The sequence below is a fragment of the Borostomias antarcticus genome (assembly GCF_949987555.1).
Source record: "Borostomias antarcticus genome assembly, chromosome: 17".
In the NCBI taxonomy this organism is placed as follows: domain Eukaryota; kingdom Metazoa; phylum Chordata; class Actinopteri; order Stomiiformes; family Stomiidae; genus Borostomias; species Borostomias antarcticus.
In genome coordinates, this window is record NC_140250.1 from 22,900,650 (window position 1) to 22,918,149 (window position 17,500).

Consider the following 17,500-nt stretch of genomic DNA (forward strand, 5'->3'; position numbering starts at 1 on the left):
AAAAGCAGTGGTAAAAAGAAACGTTTTCAGTCTTGATTTAAAAGAACTGAGAGTTGCAGCCGACCTGCAGTTTTCTGGAGGTTTGTTCCAGATATGTGGACGCTGCACACACACACACTCACACAACAACATACACAACACAACAATATACTACAGGTGTCCGCAAGGGAGGAATGTTTTAATATTGTAAAACATGTGTAATTGTTTTGGACTGTTTGGTTTCCTGTGCTGTGAGGATGTATCCTCTGTCATGTTGGTCTTCAGGGATGTCCGACAAAGAGGAAGGTACAGAGAAGAGAGACACATCATTAGATACAGTCGCTTCGGGCGTTACTCTAATATACTGTGCTTGTTTGGGTGCTGTGTCATCCTCATACTTCCCCATATCTCTTCATAACTGGGGCATCGTCGATACTGGCTGAGGGTTAGGGGAGAGAGAGAGAGAGAGAGAGAGAGAGAGTTTCAGGGTCTGTTCTCTCTTTCTCTCTCTCTCTCTCTCTCTCTCTCTCTCTTGTGGGAACCAGCACCTGATACTGCGTCTCCATCCCCACCCTCTCCAAGGCCCCGGGGGTCTGTATCGTCCTCCGAGAGGGAGGTGAAGGAACGGAGGGAGGAGGGAGGGAAGCAGGGAGGATTCAGGGGACGAGGACGGAAGGGAGAGTGACGGAGGGAGGCGCGGAGGAAGATGGACCGCGGCGAGGCGTCCGGGACGAAGGGAGGAAGAGGGAGGAGGGAGAAGAAGAGGAAGAGAGGAGGAGGAGGAGAAGAGGACAGTGGAGGGAGGTGGAAAATGCAGTCGGGCGGGTTGAGAGAGAGCAGGACGGAGGAGAGAAGCAGAGGGTGGGGGGGGGGGAACAGAAGATGTTCAGAGAGAGAGAGAGAGAAGGGGTGGATGGGGGTTTTTATGGAACTGATATGTGTGGGAGATGCTAGGGGGGTGGATAGGAGGACTGGGGGGTTTCTGATTGGGCGGAGGAGATGTGGGTTTCTGGGTGAACTTGACACCACCAGGAGCGTGTGAGCGCCCCAGAGCACTCTGCAGGTGAACAAACAGCGAGAGAGAGAGAGACCAATCACCAACAGCCAATCACCAGCAACCAATCACCTCGGGGCAGACGTAACCCTGCTGAATCAGTTGCCTGTTATGGAGACCGACAGCAGGTGTACTCTCCCCCTGGTTTACCGTCTCCAATCTGGTGTCTCTCACACACACACACACACACACACACACACACACACACACGTGCACACACACACACACACCTCACCTGGGCTCAGGTTTCAGCTTTGAAGTGAGAGGATGAAAGAGGAAGCTTTCTCTCTCAGATGAGCGCTCGGATCGGTCAGTCAGTAAATCAATCAGCCCTAATCAATCAAGACACACAGCGTGGTTTAGAAGTTTCTAGAAGAAGGTTCTGTCTGGACGAGGGCTGGGATGCTGACACAGGAAGAATACGACCTTTCACCTCTGATAGATTCACCATCCAGAGCAGCCAGAGGGGAAGCTGGTTATTGATCTCCAATAGCTAATGTCCTATAGTATAGAAGAACCTCTTAACCCTGAGGACTAGTTCATCTTGTATGACCTTTAACCTTTATAGGGATAAACATTTTAACTAAATGTTTGCTTGAGAGCAGAGGAGGGCATGGGCCTCTGACCAGGGTGTAGAAGTGGGATGTCAGAGGCATCGGTCGTTAAGGTGTGAGCATGTGAGGGGTGACAGACTGACCCTAATCTCTGGCCTCTGTCCACCTGTGTTTGTGTGTCAGTGTGCGATGTGGCTGTGATGTCTGTGCTCTCCTTCTGTGTTGGTGTGTGTGAGGATGATTTGTTTGTGTGTGCGTGTGTGTGTGTGTGTGTGTGTGTGTGTGTGTATGTGTGTGTGTGTGTGTGTGTGTGTGTGCGTGTGTGTGTGTGTGTGGCTGTGATGTCTAGACCTGTGTTAGTATGTCAGTCTGTGAGCAGGGAGGGTCAGTTGTGTACAGTATGCTGTAGATTAGTCTAATCTATTCTAACGAGCCACCTTAGAGGTCAGAGGTCACCTGCTGTTGTTGCAGCTCAGCCACCTGCCGACCTCTCAACACTGGTACAGTAGAGTACAGTAGAGTACAGTACAGTATGCCCCACCTGCCTTCTCTGTGCTCTGTCAGAAGTAAGGCTCTTAATAAAAACCCAAGGCTCCAGTGAAGGTAAATGACTCAAGTGTCATTATTTCTTTCTTAATTCCTCTACTTGTGCTCGTTTGATAGCAAGCATGAGATAGACTATGAAGACACAATGGGGCATTTAGTTTAGAACTGCAATGAATTAAAAAGGCAATACAACATTAACTAGACATGGTGCTCAGAGAGCACAGACCTCCGCCCATGAATGCATTCTGTGGCTCTGTGCGCATGTGCGTGCGATGTTTGGTTTAGCTACATTCGTTAGGTCGAGAGCTTTATCCCAGTCCAAACCCCGTGTCTCTGTGACATTGCCATGTCGAGATATGGCCGTTTCAATTTCCCCCATTTCCAATGATCGTTCCGGAGCCAAAGTCCAAAAAATGAATGGAGGTGAATGGTCGGCCATATTCGGGCCCGTCATTTGGATCCGCTCCAAAATTGAATGGGTTCTAAGTTGGCCCATGCAACACCTCTCCAGTTTCATGAGTTTTTGCATGATCATGCTAACAGATGTACAGATGTACAGACGGACAGACGGACAAAAGCACGCCACTGAAAACATTACCTCTCGCTCTACGCTGTCACTGGGGCGGTGGTAATTATGGATTAAGAGAAAACAAGAGTGCATCAGATAATATTTAATGATATTAAATCCAGGTTAATGATCTGTATGACAGATCCACAATACAAGAGCTCCATTGATGACATAACTCAAATTCAACATTTGGTTTATCTTAATCTAACTTCCAGCCCTAGGATCACTGTAGGTCTCATCCAATAAAAACTGCACGCAATGTCACAATATTGACTCTCTCTGCAGCAGAATTATACACAATGTTGACTTTACTGACCTGTTTTTCAGATGTTAGAAAAACGGTTTGGGAATGTTGACCGATTTCTTTTACAAGCAAACAAACCAAGTGTGTGTTCAGTGCGTTGTCATTGGCACTCTTCTCCACTGACGGATACTGTAGACGCCTGTAATGTTCTCTTGGTTAAGTTGATCAACATGTTACTTTTGAACTCATCCTCATGGGTTGAAGGCTGCATCCTATCACATACAGGACAGTGTGGTCAGTGTCCATAACCCCTACTTTCCTGGAACAGTTAATTCTCCTGATTGGTTAACAGCTTTGATTGATGTTGTTTGGACATACAACAGATGTAGGACCAGTTGAGGAAAGAGGGGATAGAGAGAGAGATACAGAGAGAGAGAGAGAGGGAGGGAGAGAGAGAGGGAGGGAGCTCTGTGTAGTGGTATCCTGAGGCCAAGGCTGTGTCACCTGATAGGCCCCTCATGGTCAAACAAAGGGCCCCTTTGGGGCAGACAGACCTTAGTTTTTGGACTCCTTCTGTGTGTGTGTGTGTGTGTGTATGTGTGTGTGTGTGGGGGGGGGGGGTGTAGGTGTGTGTGCGTGCGTGCGTGTGTGTGTGTAGGTAGGTGTGTGTGTAGGTGTGTGTGTGTATGTGTGTGTGGGGGGGGGGGGTGTAGGTGTGTGTGTGCGTGCGTGTGTGTGTAGGTAGGTGTGTGTGTGTGTAGGTGTGTGTGTGTGTCTTGTTTGAACTACAGTCATGGGAGGGCCTAGAGGGAGGGAGGGGTGTCTGTAGAGTAACAGAGCCAGAGAGAGAGAGAAACGGAGAGAGACAGAGAGAGAGAGAAACGGAGAGAGACAGAGAGAGACAGAGAGAGACAGAGAGAGAGACAGAGAGAGAGACAGAGAGAGACAGAGAGAGAGAGACAGAGAGAGAGAGAGAGAGATGGATCGTAATACACAGTAAGTGAAGGGGTGGACGCTTACTGCACAAGGACAAATTTCATACAGATGTAATCAGAGTTCCATCTGTTCCTGGGTCAAATCCTAGTCTTTATAGTCTAAAAGCTTTACTGTACTTTACAGTGTTAAGTTTACAATAATGGACCTGTGGAGTCCTGGGTCCCTCTGTGGAAAGGAGCGTTGAGAAGCAGTGTGGAGCTGTGAGGGGCGGCTCTGGTCGGACTGGACCCAGAGAGATGGCTCTGAGCCAACTGTCCCTGCTCTGCCGAGACATCAACACACTGTGGCTGGAGCTCCAACACAGGACAGGTACTGGAACTGGACAGGACAGGCTGGGATCAGGGTTGTGTGTGTGTGTGTGTGTGTGTGTGTGTGTGTGTGTCTGTCTGCGAGAATCTTCCATCACATTTCTTTCTTTTCATGTGCATGAGTGTGTTTGTTGACGCTCCCTGGGTTATTTCGACCAGAGTGTGTTTGTTGACGCTCCCTGGGTTATTTCGACCAGAGCGGTTGTGTTTTTCGTAGATCCCAGCATGGCGGCAGAACTGCGTGTTGATGACTCGGTGTTGAGTGACACAGGGACCCACTTTAAAGCATGTCGCAGAGCGTTGAGACGTCAACATCGACTTCTCCTCCTTTCTTTGTTCAGGCTGATCTATTCCGAGTCTATCAGCCACACTCATCCTGCCTTCCCTCCATCCCAACCCCCCTTCATTCTCATCCTTTCTTTTCTTCTTGCCTCTCTCCGTCTCTCTTTCACTCTCTCCCCCTCCTCTCGCCCCCTGTGTTCATCCTCCCTTCTTTTCTTTCGTTCTGTCCATCCCTCTTTGCCCTCGTCCTCATGCTGAAGGAGTGACCGTGCATCTTAAAGACTCCGGAGGGTCGCCCTCTCTCCGCCCTCCTCTCTCGTCTGCCCTACCGAAAGATCTGGACGTTGGGCGTTGAGTGTTGAGTCGCCGTGGGGGCGGAACCGGCGGCGCGTTGGGGTTCGGATCCACGGCTCCGTCTGAATAATACAGGGGGCTTCTCAGGTTCAGTCGGACGGAGGGAGGGAGGGAAGAGGTCCGGGAACAGATCGTCCCACGCACGCCGCCGATGACGCCACACCCCTCGCGAGCCCACGCAGGCGGCGGCGTGGCTGTCCGGACCGCAACCCCCTCCCCGCGTGCCCCCCCCCCCCCCCCCCTCTCTCTCTCTCTCTCTCTCTCTTCTCTCTCATCCTTTCTCTCTTGCTGTCGGTGTGAACAGACACAACAGGGGAGTGGACGTCTGCTCCCCAGCTCATATTCGGCCCCCTGCTGTGTACAGTGCTATTATACACAGGTCTTTAGGACCTAGTGGGACACAGCAGCCTGCCTGAGGAGACCAGGCCTGAGAGGATAAGAAGGCCGTGCGTCAGTTCGTTACCTCTACACACCCGGTAAAGACGCTTTGCGCACACACACACACACACACACACACACACACACACACACACACACACACACACACACACAGGCTTAATCTTCCATCGAGGCCACTTCTCTGTTTCTCCCTGGGCACCGATAATGTATGCGCGAGTGTGCCAAGTATCTGTGTGTGTGTGTGTGTGTGTGTGTGTGTGTGTGTTTACTAATCCTATAGTGGTGAACAATGCTGTCTCTCAACCTTGCTTATCGATCTGTTTTAGTCTGTACTGTCCACCTATTTCTGGCTTCAACTGTGGTGAGATTCTGGTCACCCTTCCATGCAAGCAGCTAGAGAGAGAAGGAAAGACAGGGATGTTGTGGGTTTGACTTTCAGCATCAATGATTTATTAACACCGTGCTGGTGTCTCTCCTACTGTGAAGTAGAGACTACAGGTCTCTAATGTCCGTGAGCATGCACACATCATTAACCATGACCACCCTGTATCTCCAGGACACCTCTCTGTGACACAAGCCAGGGCTGTGTGTTCAGTACGTGTGTTTGGAGCTGTCAGTCGGTCAGTGTGTGTTCAGTACGTGTGTCTGGAGCTGTCAGTCGGTCAGTGTGTGTTCAGTACGCGTGTTTGGAGCTGTCAGTCAGTCGGTCAGTGTGTGTTCAGTACGCCTGTTTGGAGCTGTCAGTCGGTCAGTGTGTGTTCAGTACGTGTGTTTGGAGCTGTCAGTCGGTCAGTGTGTGTTCAGTACGTGGGTTTGGGGCTGTCAGTCGGTCAGTGTGTGTGTGTCAGTCGGTCAGTGTGCCCTTGACCTAGTTTCACCTGCAGACTGCAGCCCACACCACAGATATAGCTACTATGTCAACACCAGCAGCACACTCTCTCTGCTTGTTCTGTCTCAGGTTTCCTTGAATAAAAGACCAGGGATATGAATGGACGCGCGAGGCCGCAGATGTGCAGAGCATATTTGACCTAATTAAGTTGGGATTTATGTGGAGCTAAGGACTCGTGTCTTTAGAGCTGGCCTTCACCTGGGTCCAGCTAACCTGATCCTTGAGCCCTAGCCATTCATCACTACCCCCCCCCCCCCCACCACCACCACCACCACAGGCCCCTCATCAGCCTGGACCCACGGTTCTCCCTCCCCCCACATTCCCACCCTCCCTCTCTGGGCTGAACTCCTATCCATCCCCCCCCCCTGCTGGGGGTCTTGGCATCAAATCTGATTATTGTAATCCCCCTGACAGGGGCACATGGGGGGATGAAGGTATGAGTCTGCAGGGCTGTGATGTTTCTGTGAGGTTTCTATTATGTTGTTGTTGTTGTTGTTGTTGTTGTTGCTGTTGCTGTTGCTGTTGCTGTTGTTGTTGTCATTGTTGTCTTTGGTCTAACTTTGTTGTTTCTTCTCCAGATGAGATCATGCAGCAGGAGACCAGTCCCCTCTGTGCTGCTGACATCACCCCTGACCTCAGGAAGCAGTTTGCCTACCTCTCAGGTTAGACTTCCTGTCTGTCTGTCTGTCTGTCTGTCTGTCTGTCTGTCTGTCTGTCTGTCTGTCTGTCTGTCTGTCTGTCTGTCTGTCTGACTGACTGTCTGTCTGTCTTTTTATCTGTCTGTCGGTCTGCCTCTCTGTCTGTCTGCGTGTCTGTCGGTCTGCCTCTCTGTCTGTCTGCATGTCTGTCTGTCTGTCTTTCTCTCTGCATGTCTGTCTGCTTGTCTGTCTGTCCATCTGTCTGTCCTACGGTTATGTCCAGTATGACGTCAGGACAGCAGAGTCACTGCCCAAGCTCAAAACTCACCTCTTCAAGAAGTCCTGCCCAGATCCTCCCTCTTAAGCACCATCCTTCCTCAAGCACCTATTGTATTTATAGTTTGCTATTCTTGCACTTTGCCTTCAGCACTTGATTATGCTCTTAGCATCTTAGTTAATTTGTTTAGGGTAGTAGTACACTGACTTTTCCTACGTTAAATGCAATTGTAAATTGTTTTGGATAAAAGCGTCAGTTACAGTAAATGACTGTAATGTATGACAGGTTTGTTTGCCTCCCTGTTAGATATCCAGGGTAGTTCAGATGAACTGTCAGAATTTGCTATTCAAATCTCTGCTCTGCCCTGCGTACCCTTCTCCTGCTCATTTGATTATCTCAGCTTTGGGCCAGACACTCTGGGCTCGTCTGCAATGGCTACTGTACCCTGCACGTTTTGTGTGTGTGTGTGTGTGTGTGTGTGTGTGTGTGTGTGTGTGTGTGTGTGTGTGTGTGTGTGTGTGTGTGTGTGTGTGTGTGTGTGTGTGTGTGTGGGTGTGTGGGTGGGTGAGTGTGTGGGTGGTTTGTTATGTATGTGTGTGTATGCATATGCCCGTATTCCTGACTGGTTGTTTGTCTTTGCTGAATGAATACATTATAAATCGCGCACCTGTCATTCCAGTAACAGCCCTACAGTAAGATCCTGTGACTCCATTCTCACTGGGAACAGATCATGTGTTGTGCTGCAGTACATGGTGGGGTGCTGGTTTGTCATACCACTGCATTCACCACACTAGATTAAAGAAGACCCCTAAAAGACACACACACACACACACACACACACACACACACACACACAGTGCGCCCTCTCTGTCCCCCTCCATTGCGTATGGCAGGTGACCTTGGGCTGCGGCAGAATCTTTATTATTGGATGTTCTCTGCCTCTCGGCGTCCATTTTCCTGCGAGCCTCTTCTCCTCTCCGACGCTGATCAAACCAGACTCGACCAAACGATGACGGCACAGTTCCTGTTGCTATAGTGATGAAAGAGGGGAAAAGACAGATTGGTATTCTGATCACAGGAGCTGACAAAGCAGCTGCCCCCCCCCCCCCCCCCTAGGAGAGAGGAAAAGAGAGAGTGAGAGAAAGAGAGAGGAAATGATATTGCACATATTTACCATTTATAAATGATTTAATCTTTGCAGAGAATTTTACTCTCTCTCTCTCTCTCTCTCTCACTCTCTCTCTCTCTCTTTTGCTGTCTGGTTCCCTCTCATCGTTCCCTCTCATTGCCCAGACTAATTGTTTAAACTCACTGGCGCCCCCATGTGGGGGACATTGCAAAACATTGACTGAAATTCCTAATATGCCTTTGAGATACAGCATTTAGAGAAAGTATAGGCCACCCAAATTCCAAAACGACAAACCATCCCTTTAAAACTGTTCCTTCTGTCTGACAAACCACCCCTTTAAAAGCGTTCCTTCTGTCTGACTTGTACATATCCCAGGGGGCCGAGGGCAGAACGACAGCCCCATCATCGTGTTCCCAGAGTTCCCTGCGTTTGGCGAGATCCAGGAGAGAGAGTTCCACAACGTTCTCACCTACCTGACCAGCGTGCCCAGGTGAGGCTCCGCCCCCTTCTCTCTCCACACCCCGACCCGCTGACCCCGGACTGACAGACTCTCTCTCCCTCTTAATCTCTCTCCTCTCTCTATTCGGCCCTTCTCCTTTTCTCGTCCACTCCATCCATCCTCCTCCCCTCCCCCGCCTCAAATCCCTTTCTCTTTCTCTCTCTCCTCATCCCCCTCTCACTAGTCAGCCTCAGAGCCATCTGGATGTATTATTCCATAAACAGTCATAACTACAGTCTTTTCTATTTTCGACCTCCCCCAACAGAGAGATGAAGAGAAGGAGGGGGGGGGGGGTCCATGTACAGTAGGAAGCCCTTGGGGGTAGTAATTTTACCCGCAGGTTCTATGTAAATAAGTGATCAATTATTCAATTATGTGCAGATATTATTACTCATAAGGTAAAACATATATCTTCATGCCCACCTCCAGTGCTTGTTGCTAGACCTGCATGTCAGCCCCTGAACTCCGCTAGGTTTCAGTGTGTAGCCTTCTTCTCATATGCCCTCCTGCACTGTAGTTCCTCACCTCACCAGTAGGTGGCATACAGCAGTCTGGTGGAAGGCTATCGGCATTTCAGCATGATTTTTCCAAATAAGTTTTTCCAAATAAGTCATTTCATTGAATAATCGTCATGTTTGTAGACATGTGTGTGTGTGTGTGCATGCACGAGTGTGTGCGTGTGTGTGTCTGTGTGTGTGTGTGTGTGTGTGTGTGTGTGTGTGTGTGTGCGTTGCTCGATGTAGAGGTCCGTAGACAGAGTGGGGGCGGGGATTCTCGTTACGCTGCTCTGCTAATTAGCTATCCGGGTCTCCACGGTCTTTATCATCCTGCTGCAGAGTGTCTTTGTGTACCAGCAGAGCGGAGGAGGGGGGGAGGGGCGGCGGAGGGAGGAAGACCCCCCCCCCTCACCCCCCCAAAAATCCTCTCTTCAGACTCCCCTTTTTCTTTCCCTCTTTTTAGTGTTTGTTTTAGAAAGGAGATGAACTTCTGAGTTCTGTCAAGTAGTAGCACATTGGCTTTTCCTACGTTAAATGCAGTTATTGTTAGTCGCTTTGGATATAAGTGTCTGCTAAATGACTGTAATGTAATATATATATATATATATCTTTATCCTCCCCTGTCTGAGAGTTTCTTGGAAAGTCTTGCATGTCTCCATATTGCCGTCCACTCCCATCCCCCTCCTCCTCTCCCCTCTCTTCTTCTGTTTTACATCCATCTCTCCTGTTCTCTCTCCTGTTCTCTCTCCTGCTCTCCCCTCTCTGCCTCTCTGTCTGTCTGTCTGTCTGTCTGTCTGTCTGTCTGTCTGTCTGTCTGTCTGTCTGTCTGTCTGTCTCTCTGTCTCTCTGTCTGTCTGTCTGTCTGTCTGTCTGTCTGAGTGTCTGTCTGTCTGTCTGTCTGTCTGTCTGTCTGTCTGTCTGGGGAACACGGAGCAGCTCCCAAATTAACTGCTGAGGCTCTGTCTGTTTGGGTTTGAATAATGCATACAGACAGCACAGCTACAGAGAGAGAGAGAGAGAGAGAGAGAGAGTGTGTGTGTGTGTGCGTGTGCGTGTGTGTGTGTGTGTGTGTGTGTGTGTGTCTACATCTGCCCCTGGTTGTCCAATGGAATCTGCTCACAGACAGACCTGCTGTTCACCTGGTGAAAACCTTGTACCACATTCTAAAGACGTTTGAGATGGGGCTCGAGCATTTAGCACATTCCTGCATCTCTCTGTCTTCATTATCTTGAATTTATGGATTATGATCCATATTTGTGAATTACTGTGGTGGGTCTAGATTAGGGCCTGATTCACTGTTAGAATAAGCACTGTCCGATCACCCTCCTTCACATTTCACTAGAGCCATGATTATTGTTGTACTTTTCACACTGAACAAAACCTGATATAGGGTCATTTGTACTGGTTGATTTACAGAGCTTTCAATTCCCCCAAAACATTTCCTCCCACGAGAGAAGGTTCATCTAAACCTCCCCGTTGTTGAGTCGTCATTTCTTCTCCATTTAAACATCCTACCAAATTAAACAAAGGATCCTAGGCTTTCAACAGGAGATGCAAAAATGACCCATATTAGGTCCTTTTCAACACAAGAATGCAAATTGTCTTCTCAAAAGTGATCCGTTATGGATCTTCTATACTGGACTACAGCCAGGAGGGTTGCTCTGGTGTGATGAGGTTATCAGTGACCTTACAGAGGGTCAAGCAGCCCCGCAGGCTACAGCTGCCCCTCCACACACGCCGACAGATGGCCAGGCCCTACCTGAGAGACACAGGGTCTAAACGTGTGTGTGTGTGTGGGGGGGGGCGGGGGGTGGGAGGGGGGGGGGGCATCAATGTCTACTGACCTTGAATAAAGAATAATGCTGATCAATGGAAAATTCTCATCAAATTCCAAGATCAACTATTTTCCATTTGAAACTAAATATCATCAGTCATTTCTGTAACCACCTCAAGAAATTAATACTCTGAAATATGGAAATCTGGGGCATTGGTCAAAGTGATGTTTTTGGCGAGGGCTGTGACAGTGTTTCATTCCACAGGTCAGAGTTGTGTTGAAGGGATTCTCAGTGTAATCAGGTTCCCCCTCCCAGATCTCTAACGGGGCGTGGACTTGTCCCACTCCTAATCCTGTTTCTCTCTCCTGGGGGAAAAGTCCATTTAGGCTCTGGAACGCCAAATGCACACTCAGTAAATTAATTAGCATCCGTGTCCTTGGGTTGTGTACGATGTGTGTGTGTGTGTGTGTGTGTGTGTGTGCGTGCGTGCGTGCGCGCGCGCGCGCGCGCGTGCGTGCGTGCGTGTGTGTGTGTGCGTGTGCGTGCGTGTGTGTGTCTCCTCCCTATCTATAACTGTGTTGATGGAGGCAAGGTTCAAGTGTCTCAAGTCATCACTAGAAAATCACATACTAGCTGAAACTTGAGAACTGCTTTTTAATCTGTTGTTAATTTTGTTTGTTATCTTGAGGTAGTTATCATAGCTGCACTGTGTATGTGTGCACAGTTCTTCTCCACACAGAAAACAACCACCCCAAAAAATCCAATTATGTAGATTCCCCTCTGGTAAAATTTCCAGTAATCAACTACAAGCGTTTGCATGAATATGTAGATTAATCTAATTTCATGCAGTTCTCTGTAAGAAAGTGTAACTGACTGGATCCATTCACCTGAGTCCTGTATTGATTTGTACCAATTTTTAAAACATATTTTGTTTAGCAATTCTATATTGCAATTTTTTTTCTTATCTCAATAATATAAACCTTAATGATGTCAACTCTACCAATATCAGAGTTTTAATTCTAATAATACAACAGTATAATTTAAATAATCCCTGAACTGACAGGGTTTAACGTAATCTGAGACCAACGTGTTGTATTACTGAGAGGCTTGTGTACAGTGGGACTAGCGAGAGCCAATCAGCTTCTTCACATTCAGTCTTTGTGTTTGCAGCTGCAGCACGGGTCTGTGTGTGGGTTTTATTACATGAGGGATCTGGTGCGCTCCATTCAGACACCTCTCCATCCCTCCTTCCCCTCCTCTCCTCCTCTCACCCCGGTACCCATCCCTCCTTCCCCTCCTCTCCTCCTCTCACCTCTCCATCCCTCCTTCCTCTCCTCTCCTCCTCTCACCTCTCCATCCCTCCTTCCCCTCCTCTCACCCCGGTACGCTCCATTCAGACACCTCTCCATCCCTCCTTCCCCTCCTCTCCTCCTCTCACCTCTCCATCCCTCCTTCCTCTCCTCTCCTCCTCTCACCTCTCCATCCCTCCTTCCCCTCCTCTCACCCCGGTACGCTCCATTTAGAGACCTCTCCATCCCTCCTTCCCCTCCTCTCCTCCTCTCACCTCTCCATCCCTCCTTCCCCTCCTCTCCTCCTCTCACCTCTCCATCCCTCCTTCCTCTCCTCTCCTCCTCTCACCTCTCCATCCCTCCTTCCCCTCCTCTCACCCCGGTACGCTCCATTTAGAGACCTCTCCATCCCTCCTTCCTCTCCTCTCCTCCTCTCAGCCCGGTACGCTCCATTTAGAGACCTCTCCATCCCTCCTTCCCCTCCTCTCCTCCTCTCACCCCGGTACGCTCTATTCAGACACCTCTCCATCCCTCCTTCCCCTCCTCTCCTCCTCTCACCCCGGTACGCTCCATTTAGAGACCTCTCCATCCCTCCTTCCCCTCCTCTCCTCCTCTCACCCCCCAGTAGAGGGAGTGGAGATCGCCGGTCTGCGCTTTGGAACGCTTGAATGGGTAGAGGAGACGGAGGGAGGGAGAGACGGAGGGAGGGAGAGATGGAGGGAGGGAGAGATGGAGGGAGGAAGGGGGAATGAGCAGAACGGAGAGAAGGAGAGAGTGAAAGCAGAGAAGGTGAGCTGAAATAGGAGGATGAGAGATGGATGGATCCAGATGGCTAACTATCATCGGGTGAAGGAGGCTGTTATAGAGAGAGCAACAGAGAGGTGTAGGAGGAAGACAACGAGACAGACATAGACAGAAAGAATGAAATAGAGAGATAAAGAGAGAGAGATTGGTATAGGGAGAATGATATAATGACAGAGACAGAAAGAAGGAAAGAGAGAGAAAGAGAAGAGAGAGAGAGCCTTCTCTCTCAGACCCACTGCAGCTCCCTTCTTTTCTTTAAGCCTGCCCCCCCTCATACACACACACACACACACATCCCCTAGCCTGCTCAGTGGCCACCGGAGCTGTCTGTCGCCTCCGATCCGTGCTGTGATAGGCCGGCGGCGCAGCAGCCCCCCTGCCGCCTAATTGGCTGAGCGGTGCGCGCGGTGCTGAGGCAGAAAGTGGATGCCGCGATGATCCGAGCCACTCGGTTTGCTCTCCCTGGACCAGAACACAGCACGGCACCCTGGAACTTAGTCTGCAGCGCCCAGGACGACCACATCCTCTCTTTTCTTTGTCTCTTTTAATTTACAACATGCTGGTTTCTGTACCATGTCCGCCTCTTGCTTTGTGATTGGTCTCTGTGGAGTAGCAGAGCGGTTTCCCTGTGAGGAGTAGCTGGTGAGGATTATATACTCTATATTTACTCTATATAGGACTATAGACTCTATAGTGTTCATCCGATTGCACTGGCAGAGGGGGTGTGAATGTGTGTGTGAATGTGTGTGTTTTGCCACTGAGGCATCTGCTCATGTGGCACTGGGTGGTTGTATGCGTGTGTTTGTGTGCGCATGTGTGTGTGTGGGTGTGGGTGTGTTTGTGTGTGTCTGTGGTGTTCCTGCACCTGTGTCCAGCCTCCTCTGGACTCTAACCCAACATTTCACTGTGACTGAACACCGTACATTATATATGTGACAAATAAAAGGAATATTGAATCTCTACCACCTTGGGGGGGAGGGGGGCAGGGGACCAGCGATCTTGGGAGGAAAAGGGCCATTTTCATCAGCTTAAACCCCCTGTATTATCTATGAAGAATACACAAGCTGTCTGAAGAGAACCAGAGAACTGGACTGGATTTTTGAGAACATCTCCTCTCCCTACCAATATCTGGAGCGGCAAGCCGGATGTTCCATACGTTCCATGACCGTGGAGTGTGTTGCTCAGTGTGTGTTTCAGTCTGTCTGTCTGTCTGTCTGTCTGTCTGTCTGTCTGTCTGTCTGTCTGTCTGTCTGTCTGTCTGTCTGTCTGTCTGTCTGTCTGTCTGTCTGTCTGTCTGTCTGGTGTCACCTGTTGTCCAATCAGCATCATCCCCTCCATCCTCCAATCACGCCCCCCTCTTCCTCGGTTCTGTCTGTGAGTGGATCCATTGTGTGACCAGGGGCGGTCCCGGCTCCCGGCCGCGTCGTGGTTCTGTTTTGGCGGCCGTGTTGACCGTGCCGGTTGTTCTGTGTTCCAGTCTGTCATCGGCGGGGGTCGGCTTCATCCTGGTCATCGACCGCCGGCTGGACCGATGGGCGGCCGTCAAGGGGACCCTGCTACGCATCGCTGTGAGTTCCTGTCTGTTTGTCCATCTGTCTGTCTGTCTGTCTGTCTGTCTGTCTGTCTGTCTGTCTGTCCGTCTGTCTGTCTGCCAGTCTCTGTCTGTCTGTCTGTCTGTCTGTCTGTCTGTCTGTCTGCCAGTCTCTGTCTGTCTGTCTGTCTGTCTGTCTGTCTGTCTGTCTGTCTGTCTGTCTGTCTGTCTGTCCGTCTGTCTGTCTGCCAGTCTCTGTCTGTCTGTCTGTCTGTCTGTCTGTCTGTCTGTCTGTCTGTCTGCCAGTCTCTGTCTGTCTGTCTGTCTGTCTGTCTGTCTGTCTGTCTGTCTGTCTGTCTGCCAGTCTCTGTCTGTCTGTCTGTCTGTCTGTCTGTCTGTCTGTCTGTCTGTCTGTGTTTATTTCGGTCTAATCAGGTGAAGAGCGAGTCCCTCTCCTCTCATTCTCACCCCAGGGGAGGGAGGGTTCGTCAGGCTGGAGATGCGAGACCCTCCCCCCCCCACACACACACACCTTCCTCTCTCAGAGCTCCACATAGCAGAGCCCTCATATCAACAGCCCCGCCCCCCGGGAGGAGGGGGGGGGGGGAATAATACGACACAAAACCCACCTCTCCTCCATCCGTCCTTCAACCTACTCCCCCGTGACCATAACCCCCCCCCCCTCCCGCCCCCCCTCCAAACCCTCACCTCTCTTCACCACCAATCCTCAAACACCCCCGCCCCTGTGTTTCCTCCCGCTGCTCGAACGCCCGGCCCCCTCTCACTGACCTCCCCCCCCCCCCAGCCTCCCCCACCACAGCCAGAGTCAGCCATGTGTTTCTCTTGCCTGGGGGGCTAAATAAATTGTCATCTGAGAGAGAGATTGAGAGAGGGGGGGGGGGGGGCATGTTGCTTGTCTCTATTCAGCCCCTGTGTCTCAGGGATTCACGCTGCATGTTGCACACAGATGTTGCACAGATTTTGATTCGAGGCAGATTAAGATTATGCGTTATGAATGTTGTGCTGCGACCAATTAAAAAATAGAAAATAAGATAGAAAAGATGCTGTAACAGAAGGTGAGATATCTGTGTGCGGTACGTGTGCTCTCTGCTATCTCTTACGGGAGTGTAGGTGTGTGTGTGTGTGTGTGTGTGTGTGTGTGTGTGTGTGTGTGTGTGTGTGTGTGTGTGTGTGTCTCCGTGTCGCGGTGCTGCTGTGTGTTTTTCTCGGCCCACTGACCCAGTTCTGCCGGAGCGGTACAGGATGACTCATTCTATCAGATCAGCTGTTGCTGCCCGCGCACGCTTCCACACTGTGGGGGGGGGACGGACGGACGGACGGGGGGGGGGGGGGGGGGTTCGAGGAAACGCAGGAAACGCTGTGGGACTTGTCCACTTGTCCTCCATCCCTCTCATTATTTCATCTTCACTCTGTTTGTCAGTCTCTTCTCTCTCTCTTTCTCTCTCTCTCTCTCTCTCCCTTCAGTTCTCCATTTCTTTCGATCCGTTGTTCTGGTCTTATCTCCCAGGTGGTGAGCAGCCTGTGTGTGTGTGTGTATGCGGGCGTGTGTGTGCGTGGGCGTGTGTGTCTATGTGTGTGTGTGTGTGTGTGTGTGTGTGCGGGCGGGCGTGTGTGTGTGTGTGTGTGTGTAAGTGGGGAGATTCTGTCTGCATGCCTGACTCCATGGCCAAGTATTGTTTTATTGTGTCTGAGGTCATACTCAGCATCAACACTGATTCACGCTCTGCTGGAAAGAGCACATCCCATTTCCTAAGGGCTGGTCCTGCTGCTAGTGTTTCTAATGGCGTGTGCCTCTTCATGCATGTGAACACTCACTCACTGTAGTCTTCTGGATGTATACATGTATACCTGTAATTTATAAACATACTGTACATGTATACCTGTATATCTGTCATTTATACACATACATGTATACCTGTACACCTGTAATTTATGCACATGTATACCTGTACACCTGTCATTTATACACATACATATATACGCCCATAATTTATGTTATAAAACAAAAACAAAAGCATTATATATTCCTCAGTAAAATGTTACTATTGCTAAATTATATTACGGGTATTGACTGAAACGTGATTTTTCCTGATTTGAGACCATAATCCCCTAAGGTTCTACACATTATACATTGTCTTTGTGTGTGTGTGTGTGTGTGTGTGTGTGTGTGTGTGTGTGTGTGTGTGATTTTCTTGATTTGATTGTAGAGCATAATCAATCTTCTACAGTATAGACCAATTCCATTGTGTAGAAACAATGCTGCTGCTAGAGGAGGCGTGGCCTACCGGAGGCGTGGCCTACCGGAGGCATGACGACGTAAACGATAGGTAGCTACACTGTCGCTTTCAGCACCAGGCCAAGAGGACAGCTCCCTCACATTTGATTTTAGCTAAGCGCCGCGTTTGGGCTAAACGTTTACAGAGCATTGGTGTGTGTGTGTGTGTGTGTGTGTGTGTGTGTGTGTGTGTGTGTGTGTGTGTGTGTGGTCAGGGACATAGACAGGAGACAGAAACAGACAGATATATAGAGATGGTTTATGGTGTTAACCACTATGAAGAGAGATGGATGGGTTGATATAGAGAAAGGGATGAATATCAACACCACATCCACTGGGACACCCGAGGGGGAGTGGGAGGGGGGAGGGGCTCATTCAAGTTGAATCAAGCTTTATTAATCCCAGGGGGGGGATATTACTGGCTGACAGACTGGTAATAAGGGGCAGTCAGTCATAGGGCGGCTGTTTAGGCTGGTGGAGCCAGGCGGACAGCGAGATGAACAGGGATGAGGGCTGGCAGGTGGGAAGCTGTTAACGGTCTCTCTCTAATGAGACACTCACAGACTAATGGTCCTGTTCATTAAAACAAACA

At 49.9% G+C, this 17,500-nt stretch overlaps 1 protein-coding gene across 4 annotated transcripts in view; it reads left to right on the top strand.

Annotated features, from left to right (window-relative positions):
• Positions 1-3,827: 3,827 nt before the first annotated feature.
• Positions 3,828-17,500, top strand: part of mcf2lb (mcf.2 cell line derived transforming sequence-like b) — a 28,184-nt gene continuing 14,511 nt past the window's right edge. For 3 of the 4 annotated variants that reach the window (XM_084451828.1, XM_084451830.1, XM_084451829.1), the window contains exons 1-5: positions 3,828-3,941; positions 4,065-4,250; positions 6,752-6,835; positions 8,593-8,707; positions 14,559-14,649. In XM_084451828.1, coding sequence (XP_084307954.1) covers positions 4,178-4,250; positions 6,752-6,835; positions 8,593-8,707; positions 14,559-14,649 — 363 coding nt within the window. In that variant the 5' untranslated portion in view covers positions 3,828-3,941; positions 4,065-4,177. Of the gene's footprint in view, positions 3,942-4,064; positions 4,251-5,200; positions 5,362-6,751; positions 6,836-8,592; positions 8,708-14,558; positions 14,650-17,500 lie in introns of those variants that run through there. The other variant, XM_084451831.1, reaches the window with a different exon arrangement.